This window comes from Eurosta solidaginis, chromosome 2 (assembly GCF_040869045.1).
Source record: "Eurosta solidaginis isolate ZX-2024a chromosome 2, ASM4086904v1, whole genome shotgun sequence".
In the NCBI taxonomy this organism is placed as follows: domain Eukaryota; kingdom Metazoa; phylum Arthropoda; class Insecta; order Diptera; family Tephritidae; genus Eurosta; species Eurosta solidaginis.
In genome coordinates this window covers 4613695-4631818 of record NC_090320.1, presented here as the reverse complement: position 1 = coordinate 4631818, position 18124 = coordinate 4613695, and the positions used below count along the sequence as shown (strand labels likewise).

The following is an 18124-nucleotide window of genomic DNA, read 5'->3' as shown; positions in this document are numbered from 1 at the left end:
ATGTTGCATACTTTTCTGCGTACTTGATTTTGTTTTACAGATTTTTGGGATGGAATTTTAGCTAAGCGAAAGTTGGAATTTTAGTTTAAAGCAGAGCAGAGATCTGCAATCAGTAATTGTAAACTGAACGCGACATAGGCAAAGTCACAATAAAATATGATTTTAAGTTACATAGTTAACACTGGAATCGAAGAACTTGACTGTTCAAAGTTGACTTCGAAGGAACCTTGTAATGTTGATGGATTAAAAGAAATGGATAGGATGAGAAACGTTACAAATACATAACTAAGTAAAGATTACATAACTAATTTAAACAATATTTTACCCTACTAAAAATTAAAAAAAAAATCATATTTAAATTAAATTTAAGAAAAAAGCTTTTCTAAGAACAAGCTTTTATTACTTGTTATAAAAAGAACTAAATAAATAAGCTTTTATTATTGATTAATAAAATTAACTAAAAAGTAAAAAATAAATTGACTGTAAAGAAATATAACACTTTATAAGTTCTTCAAACTTACACTTAAATTATTAAATCTTACAGTTTATATCACAGTCCTAATTCTAATAAAAGCGTGTTACATTGTGATATCAAGAAAAGGCGGTCCTAAATGTTCTTAATTATACCATAAAAATTTTACACGCTTTTATTAGAACAATTAGGACTGTGATATGAACTGTAAGATTTAATAGTTTAGGTGTAAAATTTTAATGTTAAAAATATATAATTATGTACAATATGGAATTTTTTGTCGCAGACGAAGAAGCCTAATTACCGGTAAAGATTACAATGAACTTATAAAGTGTTATATTTCTTTACAGTCAATTTATTTTTTTTATAATTTCTTTGCTTAATGTGTTGACTGGGTTGGATTGGTAATGAAAACGTATTTGATATTATTTGATGCATGAGCTAATAGCACCTAAGAGATGTCACATACAAAGTGTATAAGCAAGTGTATAAGTACATATATGTAAAATGTGCATATTTGTAAGCAGATAGTCTACTATTAACGTCGTGTAAATGCGTTTTTTATACCTTTATATTAAGTCGCTTTCATGTTTGTCCCCTCATTTCCATACGAATTTTTTACCCACGGAAAAGTCTTTTTCGGTAACTTCCCGTTGAGCTAGACACTTGATACTTAGAGCATAGTTCAGATCTGGGAGACATTACAATGCAAGTGAAAAAAATCCGTGAGGTGGCGCACGGATCGAGATATACAGAAAATTAATTGTAAAATGGAAATTTTGCGATCGACTTTTAACTAACTTCTCGGTGATCCAGAGACTTGAAACTTAGCACATAGTGTGCGAGTCGATGGCACTACAATTCGTGGAAAACAAAATTCCGCCAGGTGGCGAATGGATCGAGATATTAAGAGAATTAGTTTGGATTTGGGAATCTTTCAATCAATTTTTAACGAGATAAACGAAAATCCCTGAAGAAACGCAGGGAATTTTGCGATCGATTTTTAAGTAACTTCCCGGTGAGCTAGAGACCTGAAACTTGGGCCGTGAGTCAGAACGCGGTGACAATGCAAAACTTGATCAAAAAAATTTCGCTAGATGGCGCATGGATCGAGATATTGAGAATATTAATTTTGATTTGGGAATCTTTAAATCCATTTTTAACTAACTTCCCGGTGATCTAAAGACTTGAAACTTGGTGACAATACAACTTATAGAAAACAAAGTTCCGCTAGAGACTTAAAACGTGGGCCGTGAGTCAGAACCCAAAATTCCAAATGCCTTTTTGTAGGCAGCACTAAAAAAGTGAAAAAAAAAGAAAAGATGATAAAAAAATTTTAAGGACTACCTCTATATAAATGGACCAAAAAATAGAACGCAATTTTTCCTTTAATACAGACATAATCTTGTTGAATTTTGAATAAAAACTTTAACAATAGCTCTTGTAAAAGAATTTTGGGATTTAAAATTATAAAGGTGGTCACGCCAACTGCCAGGTCAATTTGTGCCCAGGTGTTTCGTATGCATGCCGTCTGCAGGGTATGCGTGTGGTATGTCATTAGCCAATTGTGAGAACTAAGCGCACGAGTAGTGCTTTTCTGACGCGTGTAAGTACTCGAGTACTTTTCGTTTTCTATCATCTGAAAGCTTTTTTTAAAGCCCAACTAGATACTCCACTGGGTAGGTCATGTTATGCGAATGGACGAGACGCTCCGGCTAGGAAAGTTTTTCAGTCCACACCGCTAAGGAACATCCACTGAGTTGGAAGAGGAAGGTGGAGGAAGACTTGATCTCCCTTGGTGCTCTCGATTGCCTTCAGAGATCGCAAGACAGGGATAACTAAAAAACAGAAAAAACCTACATATTTGCTTCCGTTCTTCGGATAAGTAGAACTTGAAACGTGTTAATGTGTAGCTTGAAGGTAGAAATAATTTAGAGACCCAATAAATTAAGGGAGTTCAGAATTTTCGTGGACTACTTTTTTCGTTTTCAATTTTTTCTTTCCATATTTTTTTTTTTTTTTTTTTTACAGTTGTTGATTTGATATTAAATATTGAAAAAAGAAACCACGGTTTTTGGTGTTGCGTATTTGCAATGAGGTAGCAAATGCATAGCCGTGTATTTTGTTAGTGTATCGTAAAAAATATGCCACACAAGTTTACATGCAATGATGCTAGACCATTTGCATAAAAAAGCAGTTTAAAGCAGTTTTGTGCAAATGGTCTAGCATCATTGTATTTGCAAACTGCTGTAGTATTTTTACACAAAGCTCCGTAAAATTATACGGCTATGCATTTGCTACGTCATGGCAAATACGCAACTCAAACTCCATAGTTTATATTTACTAAATTCAAAGCAATAATAGCATTCCAATACAACTGAGACATTTATGACGGAGGCGTCAATAATTGACATGAAATTGACATGAAATAATTGTTTCAATTTAATTGGATATGTCGGGGTTGATATTGGATAAGTGAGAGTTTTACCTATTAGAGTATCCAGAAGCATAAAGTATATATAAACACGGCACTTAAAAATACACCTATCCCCCGATTTACACGGTACTTGGTTTACACGATTTCGCTTTTACACGCTTCATAAATCAGCAAAATTTGAAAAACTCCGAAGATTCACAAATCATTAAAAACCTTTTCGAGTCCCCTTGGCAACACTGATTGCAATATTGAGGGATTCCCCTTATTGTGAATATGTATGTACATAACCAAACGCAGAGTATGTAGTTCATGTGGAAGGAAAATCGTTTGATGAAAATTTGAACAAAAAGCAATAATTTTTACTATTATTGCGAGTTTTTTTGGTTTTAACTGGTAAGTTATCGATTGAATTATCTTTTCGTGAACCTTCATGAGTACATATGTGATTTGTGTTAATTTTTCAAGTTTCTAAAATGCCAAAAACTTCCAAGAAAACTACGGATGTTAGTTATTTTTTGGTCAAAGAATATTTAGTTTTAAGTTTTTTAAGATGTTTTAGTTTTGTTTTATTTAAATAAATTACTGAATTGGGTAGTTTTTTCGCTTTACATGGTTTTTGTATAGGAAAACGAAGATTTCACTTTACACGGTTTTGTCTGGAACCGATCTTCCGTGTAAATCGGGGGATAAATGTATTAGCAAACAATCAATATTACTGGTTTACACTGTTTTCAGTATTTTTTTTTTTTTTTGGTCTGCAAAATTTTAAACTACTTGCAGTTATTTTTGAAGTTTGAATAGTTTGAAGAAAACAAGTTACCTAATCTCTAAATTTATTGTTTTTATTACAAATTCGACCTTTATTTCAAAAAATTTTGTGAAAAACTGTTTAAACAGTTAAACAATGTTTTTTTAGTAGAGCTTAATTTTTAACTAATTTGGAACAAGCTTCGAACCCTGCATAACACATACTATTGTTAGTATTAGTTCTGAAAGAAATGTCGTATACGTCAGATAACTCCTCCCAAAGCGAAATATTTATTACGCACACATTATTGTATTATACTTATTTGTTTGACAACTACGATTTACATTAAAGGATTGCATTGTCTAATCTGGTTTGCATTCATATAGAAATAAAATTTGTAACAGGATAACGTTATTTATCGATTTCTCCCGTAGGATGGCGTATGATAGATAGACGTTTACGCATCACAAAGTGAATGTAATGGAAATTTTCCTTCAAAAACGTTTTTCATATTGTCCTTAAAATAACTTTAGTTTATAAATGCTGATCTATGCATACGTTAAAAAATATTTTACTTCATTTACAATACTTACCGGATGCAAATACGACATTGAATGGAATCTTTTTAGCCATGTTTTGTTCTTTATGTACTAATCTGCAAGCAATTTGATTAGGCACATATTAATAAAAAAAAATTTTATATCCACTTATAAACTTATAAATTATAATATACATGTGATTTTCACGCTATTTCTTTTACTTTTATCATTTATTTGAACTCACTCTTACTATTTTCTCCTGTATTTCTTATTACCTATCTGTAACAATATATATAATGTACTTATATTTAACTTTATATAAATATTTTGTATTAATTTTATGCTCGTGTAACCACTAATGTACGTTGTTCCCGACTGATTTTCTTCAACCAACATGCATTAGTACGTATCCGCTCTCAAAGGTGACAAACTACCCCCATTTGTATTACAAATTTAAAAAGCGATTATATGTATATATTGAAATTCGCATAACAAAAACCAACGCAGGCGCGATCTGATGTTTTGTCAAAAACAGCTGATTATGTTTTTACACATGTAGCGGTATTTTTGTATTAATTGAAATACACGTGTATTAGGCGTAAACATATGTACATTTGTATTGATTAAGGGCTAATTAAACTTCCTTAACCCTAACGCCAAGTCGTAACCATACCCATATCCATAACCATCTCCAATGTGATCGATTAATGGTGCCTTAACCTAAGAATCGAGAAAATTTCATAAAAATGAAGAAAACGCAAAAAATTACAGACATATTCCACAAAAAATAAATCTCTTAGTCATAACTTATCCAAAACAATGAATAAAATCTACAAAAAGTTATTAAATTCACCAACTCAAATATTTTTAGGTTATGGATATGGCGAGAAACCAAAAACCAATTTGTATGGTTATGGCGTTAGCGTTATGGTATGGCAATTAATCGATTACATTGATTTCCATAAGGTAGGTTCCATCAACTGTTTTATCTGGTTATGGTTTTATGGTAATAAGTCACCATTAATTGGCATTTAATATGTACACAATCTATAATATTAGATATTAGTTTTTTTTCGGTGAGTTATCTGTCAAAAAAGCTGCAACTAAATTTAAAGCCTATTTTATTTTGACTAAGACTATGCGCCATTGTGTTTTTTTTTAACGTACGAACATAAAAATTAGAAATCGAGTTAGGTTTTCACGCAGCAAATTCAATTTCGGTTGCTCTCATACAACTTCTATGTGCGTAAGACATTTTTGACGGCAAACTGCCGCAGTGCGTTTTTATGGCCTGTAACAAGCCAACCTAATAAAACCGCACTGCGTTTTTTAGCGCACGCAAATAACCGGCATTTTTTGCCTTAACCGAAATAAGCATGCGTTGTGACAATGTAAAGCATGTGTGCAAACGTCACATATAAATGTCACCCAGAACAAAAATTGGTAATCGAGGTAGGTTTTCACGCAGCAAATTCAATTTCGGTTGCTCTCATACAAGTTGTATGTGCATGAGACATTTTTGACAGCAAATGACTTGCGTGCATTTATATTTACGCCTTAATTTATCGATGGCAAAAATTTATAAACTCAGTGGTATCGAAACTGTAAATATCTGTTTTCTAGCTTTACAGCTCTGGCAACTCTGTACTTCGAACAACACGCAGCAGCTCGCAGTTTTGTTTTGTTTTCCCCAGTAATTAATTATAAGCAACAAACTTAAAAATAAAATGACTGCAAGTGGTCATAAATATAGCATTCTACTGCCCACATATAATGAAAAAGAAAATTTGCCAATTATAGTTTGGCTAATTGTCAAATACCTCAGCGAAAGGTAGAGCGGGATACATCCACGTTTGAGGACTGCAATAAATGTGTTTTATCGTTTCAGTGGTTACAAATATGAAGTTATAGTAATTGACGATGGTAGTCCAGATGGAACTTTAGATGTGGCTAAGGATCTACAAAAAATCTATGGGGAACAGACGATAGTGCTGCGACCGCGCGAATCCAAATTGGGTCTTGGTACTGCATACATCCACGGTATCAAACACGCCACTGGAGATTTTATTATAATAATGGATGCGGATTTGAGCCATCATGTAAGTGAACTATTCATTAAACTGTTAACTCGATTATAATATATTTGCTTTTTTTTATGTATATATAGCCGAAATTCATTCCCGCATTCATTGAGCTTCAAGCTAAAAAGGACTATGATATAGTCTCAGGTACACGGTATAGAGGTGATGGTGGGGTTTTCGGTTGGGACTTCAAACGTAAACTCATATCTCGTGGAGCTAACTTCCTTTCGCAAATTCTACTGCGTCCCAATGCGTCGGATTTAACTGGTTCATTTCGTTTATATAAAAAGGACGTGCTCGAGAAATGTATTGCCAGTTGTGTTTCGAAAGGCTATGTCTTTCAAATGGAAATGTTAGTACGCGCACGTCAACATGGCTTCAGTATTGGTGAAGTACCTATAACATTTGTGGATCGCGTGTACGGCACCTCAAAACTGGGCGGAACAGAAATTATTCAATTTGCCAAAAATTTATTATATTTATTTGCAACGACGTGAAAAAATTCAAACATTCAATACACCATAAATAATGAGATCAAAAACCTAAAACCAAGATCCAGCATATTCTCCTCCGATGACTATCCCAATAAATTCCAGTAGTACTGTGACACGGAACTCCAGAAAACTTTCGTATTGTGTTTTACACCAATCCACCGCCAACATACTACGTTGTTTCAATATAAGCCGCTAAAAAAATAGTATAATTTAAGAGGCAATAAGAACCCCAGCAATATCCGACCATCTCATATCATCAGCTCTTGACTCAAGGGAGTAACCAATTCTAGGGTACCAATATGAATGAAGGACTGTCAGCAAACGCTTTGCCTTGCGATGAAAGCGGGTTCCAGCGCAATCAATAGCGTCTTCGACCAGATGCAGAACCCTTACGTTCCGGTACCAAGCCCGACCATCTCTGGAACGATTTGTTAAGACCACATGCGACCTTCTTGGCCATCCCGCCCTCCCACCCCCTGCATCCATGAGGAGTTCGGGGTCGCCAGAACCTCGGCTGTTAATGAAACGGATAGGTGAGGTTGACATTGGGTTTGGAAAAGCTATATATTGCGCTGGTAACCTGAAAGGGTTGCGCTACACAACCCCTTGAATGTGGTATTTTAGTCGCTTCTTACGACAGGCATACCTACCGCGGGTATATTTTGACCCTCTAACCCGCTGGGGGATCAGATAGGTGGTATTATCCATAATGTACCGGGTCAATCCCGGCAAAGGACCATCAACATCGATTAAACTCGCCGAAGGTTTCAGTCACCGCTCAGACTCACCTGCTAAATAAACAGAATTCTCCACAGTGAGGTGAGGTTGACTCCCCCAGCGGGTTAGGGGATCAGAATATACCCGCGGTAGGTATGCCTGTCGTAAGAGGCGACTAAAATACCAGATTCAAGGGGCTGTGTAGCGCAACCTTTCACGTTGCCAGCGCAATATATAGCTTCTCCAAACCCAATTGTCAACCTCACCTATCCGCGGCGAATCCTGTTTCACTAACAGACGAGGCTCTGGCGACCCCAAGCTCCTCATGGAACTTGGGGGTAGGGAGGGAGGGAATGGCCTGAAGGTTTAATGTGGCCACATAAATCGTTCCCGAGATGGTCGGGCTAGCTCCTTAATGGTGCTATGGTACCGGAGCGTACCGAATTTGTATCCGGCAAAGGACCATCACATCGATAACACTCCCCAAAGCCTTCGGGGAGCAACCATATCGCTACAACAACAACAACAGGTGACGTTGACAGCTGGCTTGTGGGAGCTATAAATTGCACGGGCAAACCCTTAAAAGGGTTGCGCGACGCAAGCTCTTTTATCCTCAAGTGGGTTTAAGTGTATGATAGGATAGGGGTGGTCCTAGCTTTGGCACAGATGGTGCAGGCGAATTTTGGGTTAGGTCGTTAACTGATAACAATTAAGAAAGGAAAAATTTAGATAACTGCCAAAGCTCTATATTTGGTCTAATTTTTTTCTTTCTTCTATTCTAATTTAAAATGTTTTCAATTAAGAAAAAATGTATCATAACAATAATGATAAAAAAATTATTGTTAGGCCTTGAGCTCGATTTGAACCCACGATCTTACAAATCAGTAGGCCGATATAACAACAAAAAATGAATAACAATTAAGTTACATAATGAGAAGACATCGAAGAGTCGAGTACGTTCCTATCGAGATATTTTGCGCATCGTCATCGCGTATACAGCTTATGTCCCTCTTTACAGCTTCCTTCATCTCACTACGAAGTGAACAGGAGTGTTTTAGTTTGTCATATATCTTTGTTATTATTCGACTTCCGAAACAATCTAATATATAAAATTCTTCTGTCACGGTTTTAGAGGCTGTACTCCTCCGAAACGGCTGAACCGATTCTCATGAAATTTTGTGAGCATATTGGGTAGGTCTGAGAATCGGCCAACGTCTACCTTTTTTCGCTACGTGTCTAGCGTCTTGAGATCAAAACGTTGACCAGGGTACCCCTAGAATGTGTTTATACAATATGGATATCAAATGAAAGCTGTTGATGCGTGCTATAGTACAGGATAATTTTCATACAACTGGGAGGCTAGGGTCTCGAGATATAGCCCAAAACGTGGACCCGGGTACCCCTGTTGTTGTTGTTGTAGCGATAAGGTTGCTCCCCGAAGGCTTTGGGGAGTGTTATCGATGTGATGGTCCTTTGCCGGATACAGATCCGGTACGCTCCGGTAACACAGCACCATTAAGGTGCTAGCCCTACCATCTCGAGCGATTTATATGACCACGTTAAAACTTCAGGCCATCCTTCCCTCCCCACCCCCAACTTCCATGAGGAGCTTGGGGTCGCCAGAGCCTCGTCTGTTAGTGAAACAGGATTCGCCGCGGATAGGTGAGGTTGACAATGGGGTTTGGAGAAGCTATATATTGCGCTGGCAACCTGAAGGGTTGCGCTAAACAACGGTGGCAATACCATAACGCACGGATTAAATTCGGAAAAAATGTGTTTATATGATTTCAAAGGTCCACCCTAAACAGACATGAGGCAACTCAAAATTTCGGGAGGTCAAACAAATCGGTCCCGTGAAAACCTGGATCGTACGGGATTCATGCTGGACTCATACCCAGCAATGAAAATGGGAGATCGTTTTTTCATTATTTAAATTACCACGTACCATTACTTAAATGCTGGAAAAATTTGGTACTGATCAGCCAACTCAATAAAAATTAGAAAAAAATATTCTTCGAGAAATGCACATATGTGGAAAAACAGTTGAAACTATCTCCTAACGACCCATCTAATATCAGGCAAACGGAATATACGGTCCATTGCCTGATGAAAGAGATTTTGGGGCCAGAATTGTGGCGGAGAGTTTGTGGTAGGGTGCGGAAATGGCAGAACATACTTATACACGTGTATACCGATGGTTCTAATTAACGGAAGGAGTCGGGTCTGCTGTTTACTGTGTCGATCCAGAAATAGGTAGATCCTACAGGCTGCCGCGAAGAAAGCAACAGCAATTGTGGAGGAAGCGTGCTTAAGCTGCAGTCGCATCACTGTTACAACAACAATAGCTGGAGTCGCGTCAATATATATATTGATAGTCAGGAATGTAAAGAGGCATTGCAAAAACTTCACCCTGGCCGGACCTACATCTATACTGGGTTCCCGGTCATAAAAGGATAGAAGGATGTGCACAGAAGAGCGGTTCTGCGAATTTTCCAAGACCATGTGCAAATCTTACGACATTAGACCCATGAAGTGGCTCATATCTCTGAAAAGAGTAGATTTAAGGCTCGCGATGGGCATACTAACTGGGCACAGCCTTCTGGCGTCATATGCTGATAAGTTAGGCCGCAGGAAGAAACGGTTGAGCACGTTCTGTGTTTGTGTCTTGCGGTCGCCAGGTCAAGGCTAAATCACGGTGCAGCAATTAAGCTTGGTCCTAGAAAACTTCTAGTATTTGCTAAGAGGGCGGAGTTATTCTGCAACTACAACATAAGTTCTGGAACCTGATAGGGGTTCTTTGTTTGGTCGCCAAACAAATTATGGCAGCACAATGGACAAATTCAGTATGTCAGGTTGTAATTGACTGGACAGTTCAACTTAACCTAACCATCTATCGACAACAAAAAATCTTTGGGTTTCCAAATGGATTACGTGGCTAGTTTTGCACAGCCCCACTTTGAGGAAATATGGGTGGTTCATCTACTAACAGAAGCGGAAATCGTTTGTTGTTGTTGTTGTTGTAGCGATTAGGTTACTCCCCGAAGGCTTTGGGGAGTGTTATCGATGTGATGGTCCTTTGTCGGATACAGATCCGATACGCTCCGTTAACACAGCACCATTAAGGTACTGGCCCGACCATCTCGGGAACGATTTATATGGCCACATTGAACCTTCAGGCCATCCCTCCCTCCCCACCCCCAAGTTCCATGAGGAGCTTGGGGTCGCCAGAGCCTCGTCTGTTAGTGAAACGGGATTCGCCGCTCGAAGGTGAGGTTGACAATTGGGTTGGAGAAGCTATATATTGCGCTACACAACCCCTTGAATCCCCGGAAATCGTTTGTCCTGCCAAGTGGTGTAGTGCAAGTTTGTATCACGTATTTCGAAGCTTCTTAACTCTTAGTCTGAGGCCATTTTGCCTACGATGTCAAGTGGATCACACGTTTTACCTTGAGCGATCCAAAGAGTTTTGTTATTGGTCTGATATGCTGGGTAATGATAAATCAGCCAGTACTTCATCGGACATATCATCCTTTTTAACACTCATATTAGCTTCACTTGTGTATTCGTAAATCTCTAGGCTAGGCGAGCAAAGAGACCCATTTAGTGGAAATTATTGAAGGCATTGGTAAAATAACTCGTTATAAAATGCAATGTGCTTAATAGCAGAGACACGAACCTCTGTGCTACTGCGTGTTGTTAAGTTGTAAGTGTAAAAAACCCTTAGATAATGCTTAGGAGACCCATCTAGCGGCAACTAGCTACAGAACACATATTTCAGTTGTATTTGAGTATAATGCGTATTGAAATTTAGGAGTACTAATTTTATGCGCAGCAGTTTCAGAATAGCTATTATTAAAGCCCCGACACATAGGCAGGTTTTCATATAGATGAGTTTAACACAATCTTATGCATTATGAGTAGATTGCACGCATTTTTATGGATAACGGTAGAATGGGCGACACTGGCGCCATCTGATATGGAAAAGTAGCCAACTCCCAATTTTTTTTGCAAGGAAATCATAAGAAGAAGAATTTGACATTTGCTTTGGCGTGGCACACTTTGCAAGTGAAATTATTTTTCCCACTGGTTGGTAAATATTCTAACATTTTTCGCAATTAAAAACTGCAATATAACAATAGATTACGTTAGCAAGTATTTTTGTTGTATAGGGAGAATGTTTATAACAGTGCTTCGGGAAATTGTGTATGTGAATGGGCAACGCGTAATAAACTTCAATTGCCAAGTCTGAAGTTCCTTCATATATCCAAACGCAACATCTTGCGTGATTCTGACGTTGTTACTGGCATGCTTAAGCTTGTGTTAAACGCATCTATACATCTATTTGAAAAATGTCATTGTGCCGCGGCCTTTAGATTAAAACTACAAGAGATTGATGCTATAAAATGCAACTCTGGTAATATGGTCGTATAACATATCTGCCTTGGTTGTTAAATGACAGCATCGCAAAAACAAATATAGACTTGATACCATTCATTGGCAATCACAAACGCCAAAAATTTCCAGTTATTGAAGGACAAAACCTAAAATCATAGTAATTTGGGTAAAAAGATATCATTTTGATTGCATTTTAATTAAAACAAAATTGCGGAACTCGATTTTATTCACTGAGTGGTATTTTGAAAAGGCCATCCAAAAGAAATACACCTAACTCGTGTGGTGCTGCTGTGGTAGCAATACCAACAAAAATTGTTAAATATTGCTTGGTTAAGAGCACTTATTGAAATTGTGAAACTCATCAAAGGATCTACTGAATCAACAGAACCTCTATCCAATTCGCCACTTTCCCACCCAGTTGCATTTACGCCTTGTTAACTCCAACTCTCGAAGCTTCGAATTGGTCCAAAAAGCAAAAATGTCAGTAGCAGACTTTCTTAAAGACCTTCCCAGTCATAATGCACAAAATTTTTCGCAATTCAATATGGAACAAGGAATACGCACATCACAGAAACGACCATCGGTTTATTTGCAAACAGAAGATGTGGCATCGGAACAGCATATCGTTATGGACAAACGTTGCGTGCTGTTAAGATATTTGAAACAACAATGGGACAAGAAGAGCTCAACACGAAAACGTGAAAACAATAGTGGTGAAGGCAGTGCAGGTGGTAATGGTACAACGAATAATTGTAAAAAACGTCCAAGATTAGAACCCGTAGAAATGAATTGAAAATGAATCGGATTGTTGTTAGAAGATGTGAAAATGATTGGGCGTTGAGCGCAGCACGAATTAACTATTTTTGTGTATGACATGCGCTCAAGTTATTTTTGAATATGTTAATTTTTTTATTTAAAAAAATTTGAATTTATTTTGTTTTTGCAAATAACGCTAAATTCCTCAATATTTTATTTTTCCAATTAATATTTTTGGGATAACAAACTTAAAATTTTTTGCAACATCAAATCGAATATAAACCTAATATAGAGCATAATATTAAATAAAATGTTTCTTAAAATGTTGTTACTTTTCGCTCAATCCTGATACTTTAGAAATTGTATTCAGTATATAACACTCACAGCTGTCCGTCTACTTCAAGCTTGTTAAGTATGGTGCGGACATGCGCCGAGCCATTATCTACATTATTAGTTGGTTATTATTTTTTAATGTATGAATGTAAGCAATTTTGTAGGAGTCGCAAGTGACATATTTGAAATATTTGGAAAAACCACTTGTACTAAAAAATAAACACATGCACGCATTACTTAATCTTGTTTTAATGTTAAAAGGGCATATTAAAGAATTGCGTGGTGGTAAATCCTCTAGCAATTTTTACTGAATTTTTTTGTGTTTCGCTTATAAGGTTTTCCTCTATTTAATATTTCATTTCTATTATTATTTTAATAAGCATATGTGGCTGCAGTTTGTTGCAAAAAATGTTAGAATTGAAATATTTTTTTTTTTTTACTTTTGTTGATCCGCTTGTATAACATCTGCACGACAAGCTATGCTAAAATATTTTAGGGAAAACAAAAAGTCAAGCAAATCATTGTCATTTTTAAAATCTTAATTTTATTGCTACTTTCGCATTTTCTATTGTTACAGGTATTCTTACTGCAAATATTTTATTTTTGTTTCCAAAAGAATAAGTTTTACTGAAAATAGAATCAATGGTGTAAATCCTTGGGATCAGGTTTGCCGTATTGTTTTTCCCACATGGCAATGAACTCCTTCTTACGTTGCTCGCGTTTAGCAAAATATTCTGGATACTGAGCCTTCTCTAGTGGATCCCAGTAGTCAAGCACCCAGTCAGGTGGTATTACTTCTCGTTCAAATGCACAACCACCAGGACTATAGGCAACTATTTAAACATACACACATAAAACGTAAATAGTTAACAAATAGTTTCCATTTAAATCATTTACTTACATATTTTTGGTTGGTAGTGTCTGATTGAGAATAATTCTTTTTCGCCGGCATCTAGTAGGCGCGCCGCTTCAGCCATGTCGGTCACACGACGATTTTTCTCAAAGCGCTGTCGCAATAGCACAGCTCTGTATCGGAATATTTCCCTGAAAGAGATGAAATGATATAAAAGCAAAAACAGGCAAACGCTATTCCAAATTACATAATATATTTTTGGTTTGATTTGTGGTAACGGATATCTTCCCTACCTGCGGTCTTCCCAAGCTTCCAGATTGCGAAGGGCACGCTTGTAAAGACTACACACTTGACGTGCGTGTGTCTTCACAACAAAAGGTACCGACATTTTGCCAAAAAACCTTTATTTATTTTTGTAAGATTATTTTTCACGGTTGTCGAAATTTCACTAAGTGGATCCCAAACCCATTGTAAAGGTCTACAAGTAGGATATGTAGCAGCACGCACATACACAGCCACGCTCACCTGATAAAATGCTTGTTCTTGTTCGTTTTTTTTGTGGATGCTATTTGGCACTGTTGTACTTCTTAGCTCCAAGAAAAGTGTAGTAGCTGCTAACGTAAATTGCGTAAAATTTTCATCGTAAAATTACAAAGAAATATCCTTATTTACTTTCAAACGAGCACTTAATTACATCTGTCTTTAAAATCCATATGTTTTGGACAAATTTAATTAACAATCTGTTATACTTTATTACCCGGGACGATTGCTAAAACGCGACCAAAACAGTCGGGGAGGTATTAATAGACGCGTTTTTGCCCCGCTTCCAATAATTCGAATACCTTTTCGCCTTTGGAGTATTGATAGCAGGACAAAACTTGTCTTTTCATTTCTCCTTCAACATTTTTGGACGGTTTATTGCAGTCGACCTCGGTTTCAATCTGTTTTTCGCGGAGAACTTTTGAGCGGGTAGAAAAACTTAGCACCCGTGTTTGTAGTCTTAATACTGGAATAACAACGTGTCCTCATATACCCCAATCGAAGACTTTTGTATAATTTTCTGTAGGACCCATATAGGATTATACATTTTACATACATTTCTGATATTCCACTCCGTTTTTTGTTTCCCTGTGTCGCTTTCCACTACAATAACCCCGGTAATTTTGACACTTCGTTCAGTGTCAAAAGCATGTTCCACGCAGGTTCCACTGAGTTCCACAATAGTTTGACACTGACCGAAATGTCAAACTGTAGTGTGTTAGAAAGAGAGAGGAATAGCTTCCTTCTCATACATATCATACTTGTAAACCTGTACTATGTCCCAAACCTATGTCAACTTGTGATTGAAGTTTATCAAGCTCCGAGATTCAGGTGCTTGAATTGATATGGTGCGAGATTGAAGGAAACGGTATACATATATCGAAAAATTGTACATGAGATTGAATGAGATGCCGTACTTACGTAAACGCATTGTCGCGTTCTTTGGTACCAGTCGTTTATTTTTTGCTTAGAAGATCCTTCAATAAAACAAACCGCGGGAATTCCCGCAATTTGTATAGAAAACCTAAAAGTACTATTAAAAAGTAATTGTGCAGTTTAGGGGCCCACCCTAAAATTGGGCCTTTTTTTTGAGCGGAAGTTAACTTTTTTTTACCCGTTCAAAAGATATTAACGAACAACCGAAAAAAACCCGCGGGTACTTCCGAAACCGTGGGTGGGAGCCATAGTATTTTTGCGCAGAAAACCTTTCTGCGTTAGCGGCCTTCCGCCGCGCTTATAAAAAATAACCCTGGGCTACGCCATGCCAAGTCCGGGTGTGTGGTATAACCGTGGCTACCGCCACGGTGATGCACAATTTTTTTTGTGGGTACAAACACAACAACAACCACATGAAAATCGCCAATTTCAACTGCAAATATCTCCGGACAGAGATAAAAATTTTGTTTTCCGCCTTTGGATTATTGTTCTCGAGATTAATACGCGTCTTTTGATACCTCACTCGAAAATCTTGGCCCAACTTTAGGGTGGGGCCCCTAAACTGCACTACTACCTAAAAAGTTAATGCGGGAATTCAGGGTATTAGTCCAGCAAATTTAAAACTATTCAGTGGAAAAAAAGCGGGAATTGCCGTTCTTAATTTATGTATGGAAAAATTAATTGATTCTCTCGCAACCTCCACTGAAGTTAATTGAATAAGTTTATTAAGTTTAATAAGTTAACAACATATGGTCAAGGAAGGTGAATGTTAGAGTTAGGTCGTTTCGTTCTGAACTTGTTCAATTGATCGGGTCTCTCAACTGAACAAGTGAACTAGATTTTCGATTTAGGTTTTTTTTGTTCTTTTAGTTCATTTGTTCTTTTAGTTCGTTTTATCTAATGTTATTCTTTCTCTCTTCTAGTTCGCGAACATTGTAAATTCATACATACATACGCAGAAATTCACAGTGTGCACGAATGTCGATAATGCCACTTACACTAAAGATATGTGTGGTGATGTATATTGGAACGATTTTCCGTCATCCCTTGTCAAATTTGGTTTTGAGACAAACCGGTTTCGGCGTTGTGCCGTCATCAGTGTCGATTTTCGTTCTGATCTGTTGTTGTCGTTTGTCCTGTATTTATAGTTCGTAGGTATATGAGCAGGTATTGTCAAATTGATGCTTGTGTATATTTAGTTATGTGTATGTGCTGTGTGTTCATTCAGAACCGAGGGTGGTTTACTAATCGATGTGTGTGGCTGACTGGGGTAGGTAGAAATCTGTGATTTTAGTCGTTTGACCTTCTTTGTCGGTTTTTTGTTTTGGTATGTTAATTGTTTTGTGTTTATTTGTTGTTGTGTGTTTATCTGTTGTACCTGCGTGATTAAGTTGTTTCCTGTAAACATGTTTTAAAGGCTCGAATATTGTGTCAGAAATTGTGTTTATCTGTTCGTTTATTATTCTACCGTCGAATGTTTTCTGTTTGTAGATTTCCATGTTTTCGAGTACGTTGAGACGTCGGCCCTTTTCTTGTATGCGAAGAACCCTAACTGTTTTATTGATGTTTGCTGGGGAACATTCATTCTCGACCATGTGATTCGCGAAGTTAGACTCGGGTGTAATGTTTGGATTCCGTATTTTTTGTTGTAATCTCTAATATGTTCTCTGAACCTCGTTCTTATTTGCGTTCCTGTTTGTCCTATGTAACTATGCTGGCATCCGCAGGTAAGCTTGTATACGCCGTGGCTGCTAAACGGATCTTCTGAGTTAATGTTAGTTCTTAGTTTTCGCCCTAGATTGTTCGATGTTTTGAATGCTGTGTTAATGTTGTATTTTTTAAAGAAGTTTGCCAATTTATATGTTCCTTTTCCAGTATATGTCATAGTCGTCCAGCTATTATTTTCCTTTTCATTATTTCTTTTTGGTTCTCCATTTGTCCTTCTGAGCTTATCTACTAGTGCTTTTTTATATCCGTTGTTTGCAGCGATATTATATATGACCTGAAGTTCTCTCTCATATGCCTCTTATGTAAGAGGTGTTCTTTCAAGTCTATGTATCAAGTGCCTTAATGCTGCATTTTTATGCTGTTGAGGGTGATTTGAGGTATTGTGTATTATTGTGTCGGTGGCCGTTGACTTTCTATATATGTCATAGTTAAATCTTTTGGCTTCTTTATCAATATTTATCGTGAGGTCTAGATAGTTGATTCCTCCGTCTTTTTCGGTTTCCATTGTAAATTTTATATTTCCGTGCTGCTTGTTGAGGTACTCCAGTACAAGATATGTGTGGTCATCTTTGTGTGTGGCACTGCTACAACAATATATGTATGGACTATTTATGAAAAACATGCTTTGTAAGAAACTAGTTATTACATTTATTAAACTTGAAAAGTTCATATTTACAATTTGTGTCTGTACTCTTTCAATTTCCTGGATCTTCCGAAATTTGTAACTTTTTTTGAAGTTAATTATACATATATATTAACTTATTTATTCATTACTCATTTAAATATACCTCCACAAAGCATTGCTGCATACACACCCCCATCTATACTTGTTGGCTTTTTTCGCGGGTGCGAGCAGCAGTGATCAAATTTGCTTGAAAAAAAAGAACAGATGAACAAAAAGAACAACTTGTTCGTTCATCAGAAAAAGAACTAAAGATTCGAATCTCTGAAATGAACGAAAAAGCACAACTCTAGTGAATGTTCTCTCGTCAAAGAAGGTGAATCGTAAAACGTTCCACATAAATGGATTGTAGTTGGTGGAACAAAAAAAAAACGCTTTCTCGTTCTGTGGACATATCGCCCACATTCCACTAA

At 37.0% G+C, this 18124-nt stretch overlaps 4 protein-coding genes across 8 annotated transcripts in view; 2 read left to right on the top strand and 2 right to left on the bottom strand.

The window, feature by feature from the left end:
- LOC137239161 (centrosomal protein of 104 kDa) overlaps positions 1-4553 on the bottom strand; it is a 31456-nt gene extending 26903 nt beyond the window's left edge. For 4 of the 5 annotated variants that reach the window (XM_067764152.1, XM_067764155.1, XM_067764156.1 and 1 more), the window contains exons 1-2: positions 4441-4553; positions 4251-4312 (exon numbers count right to left, since the gene is read on the bottom strand). In XM_067764152.1, the coding sequence (XP_067620253.1) occupies positions 4251-4290 (40 nt within the window). In that variant the 5' untranslated portion in view covers positions 4291-4312; positions 4441-4553. The remainder of the gene's footprint in view (positions 1-4250; positions 4313-4440) is intronic. The other variant, XM_067764153.1, reaches the window with a different exon arrangement.
- A 1289-nt stretch (positions 4554-5842) lies between these two features.
- Dpm1 (Dolichyl-phosphate mannosyltransferase subunit 1) lies at positions 5843-6829 on the top strand. Its single transcript, XM_067769292.1, has 3 exons — positions 5843-6027; positions 6085-6295; positions 6364-6829. The coding sequence occupies exons 1-3, from the start codon at positions 5924-5926 to the stop codon at positions 6772-6774; spliced, it is 726 nt and encodes a 241-aa protein (XP_067625393.1). The 5' UTR covers positions 5843-5923; the 3' UTR covers positions 6775-6829.
- A 5118-nt stretch (positions 6830-11947) lies between these two features.
- LOC137239160 (DET1- and DDB1-associated protein 1) lies at positions 11948-13208 on the top strand. The gene has a single exon (XM_067764151.1). It carries the CDS (start codon positions 12362-12364, stop codon positions 12674-12676), a length of 315 nt encoding a protein of 104 aa, XP_067620252.1. The 5' UTR covers positions 11948-12361; the 3' UTR covers positions 12677-13208.
- A 285-nt stretch (positions 13209-13493) lies between these two features.
- On the bottom strand, positions 13494-14313 carry ND-B22 (NADH dehydrogenase (ubiquinone) B22 subunit). The gene is made up of 3 exons (XM_067769291.1): positions 14119-14313; positions 13874-14016; positions 13494-13805 (listed from the first exon to the last, which is right to left on the bottom strand). Exons 1-3 carry the CDS (start codon positions 14211-14213, stop codon positions 13612-13614), a joined length of 432 nt encoding a protein of 143 aa, XP_067625392.1. The 5' UTR covers positions 14214-14313; the 3' UTR covers positions 13494-13611.
- Positions 14314-18124: the final 3811 nt, after the last annotated feature.

What these genes read in the sequence shown, in the direction of transcription:
- Dpm1 (XM_067769292.1), top strand. Translation starts at nt 5,924, where the DNA reads ATGACTGCAAGTGGTCATAAATATAGCATTCTACTGCCCACATATAAT. An exon ending in GTCAAATACCTCAGCGAAAG is followed by an intron (nt 6,028 to 6,084) that starts GTAGAGCGGGAT and finishes TTATCGTTTCAG; the next exon opens with TGGTTACAAATATGAAGTTA. An exon ending in ATGCGGATTTGAGCCATCAT is followed by an intron (nt 6,296 to 6,363) that starts GTAAGTGAACTA and finishes ATGTATATATAG; the next exon opens with CCGAAATTCATTCCCGCATT.
- LOC137239160 (XM_067764151.1), top strand. Translation starts at nt 12,362, where the DNA reads ATGTCAGTAGCAGACTTTCTTAAAGACCTTCCCAGTCATAATGCACAA.
- ND-B22 (XM_067769291.1), bottom strand. Translation starts at nt 14,213, where the DNA reads ATGTCGGTACCTTTTGTTGTGAAGACACACGCACGTCAAGTGTGTAGT. An exon ending in GAAGCTTGGGAAGACCGCAG is followed by an intron (nt 14,017 to 14,118) that starts GTAGGGAAGATA and finishes CATCTCTTTCAG; the next exon opens with GGAAATATTCCGATACAGAG. An exon ending in ACACTACCAACCAAAAATAT is followed by an intron (nt 13,806 to 13,873) that starts GTAAGTAAATGA and finishes ATGTTTAAATAG; the next exon opens with TTGCCTATAGTCCTGGTGGT.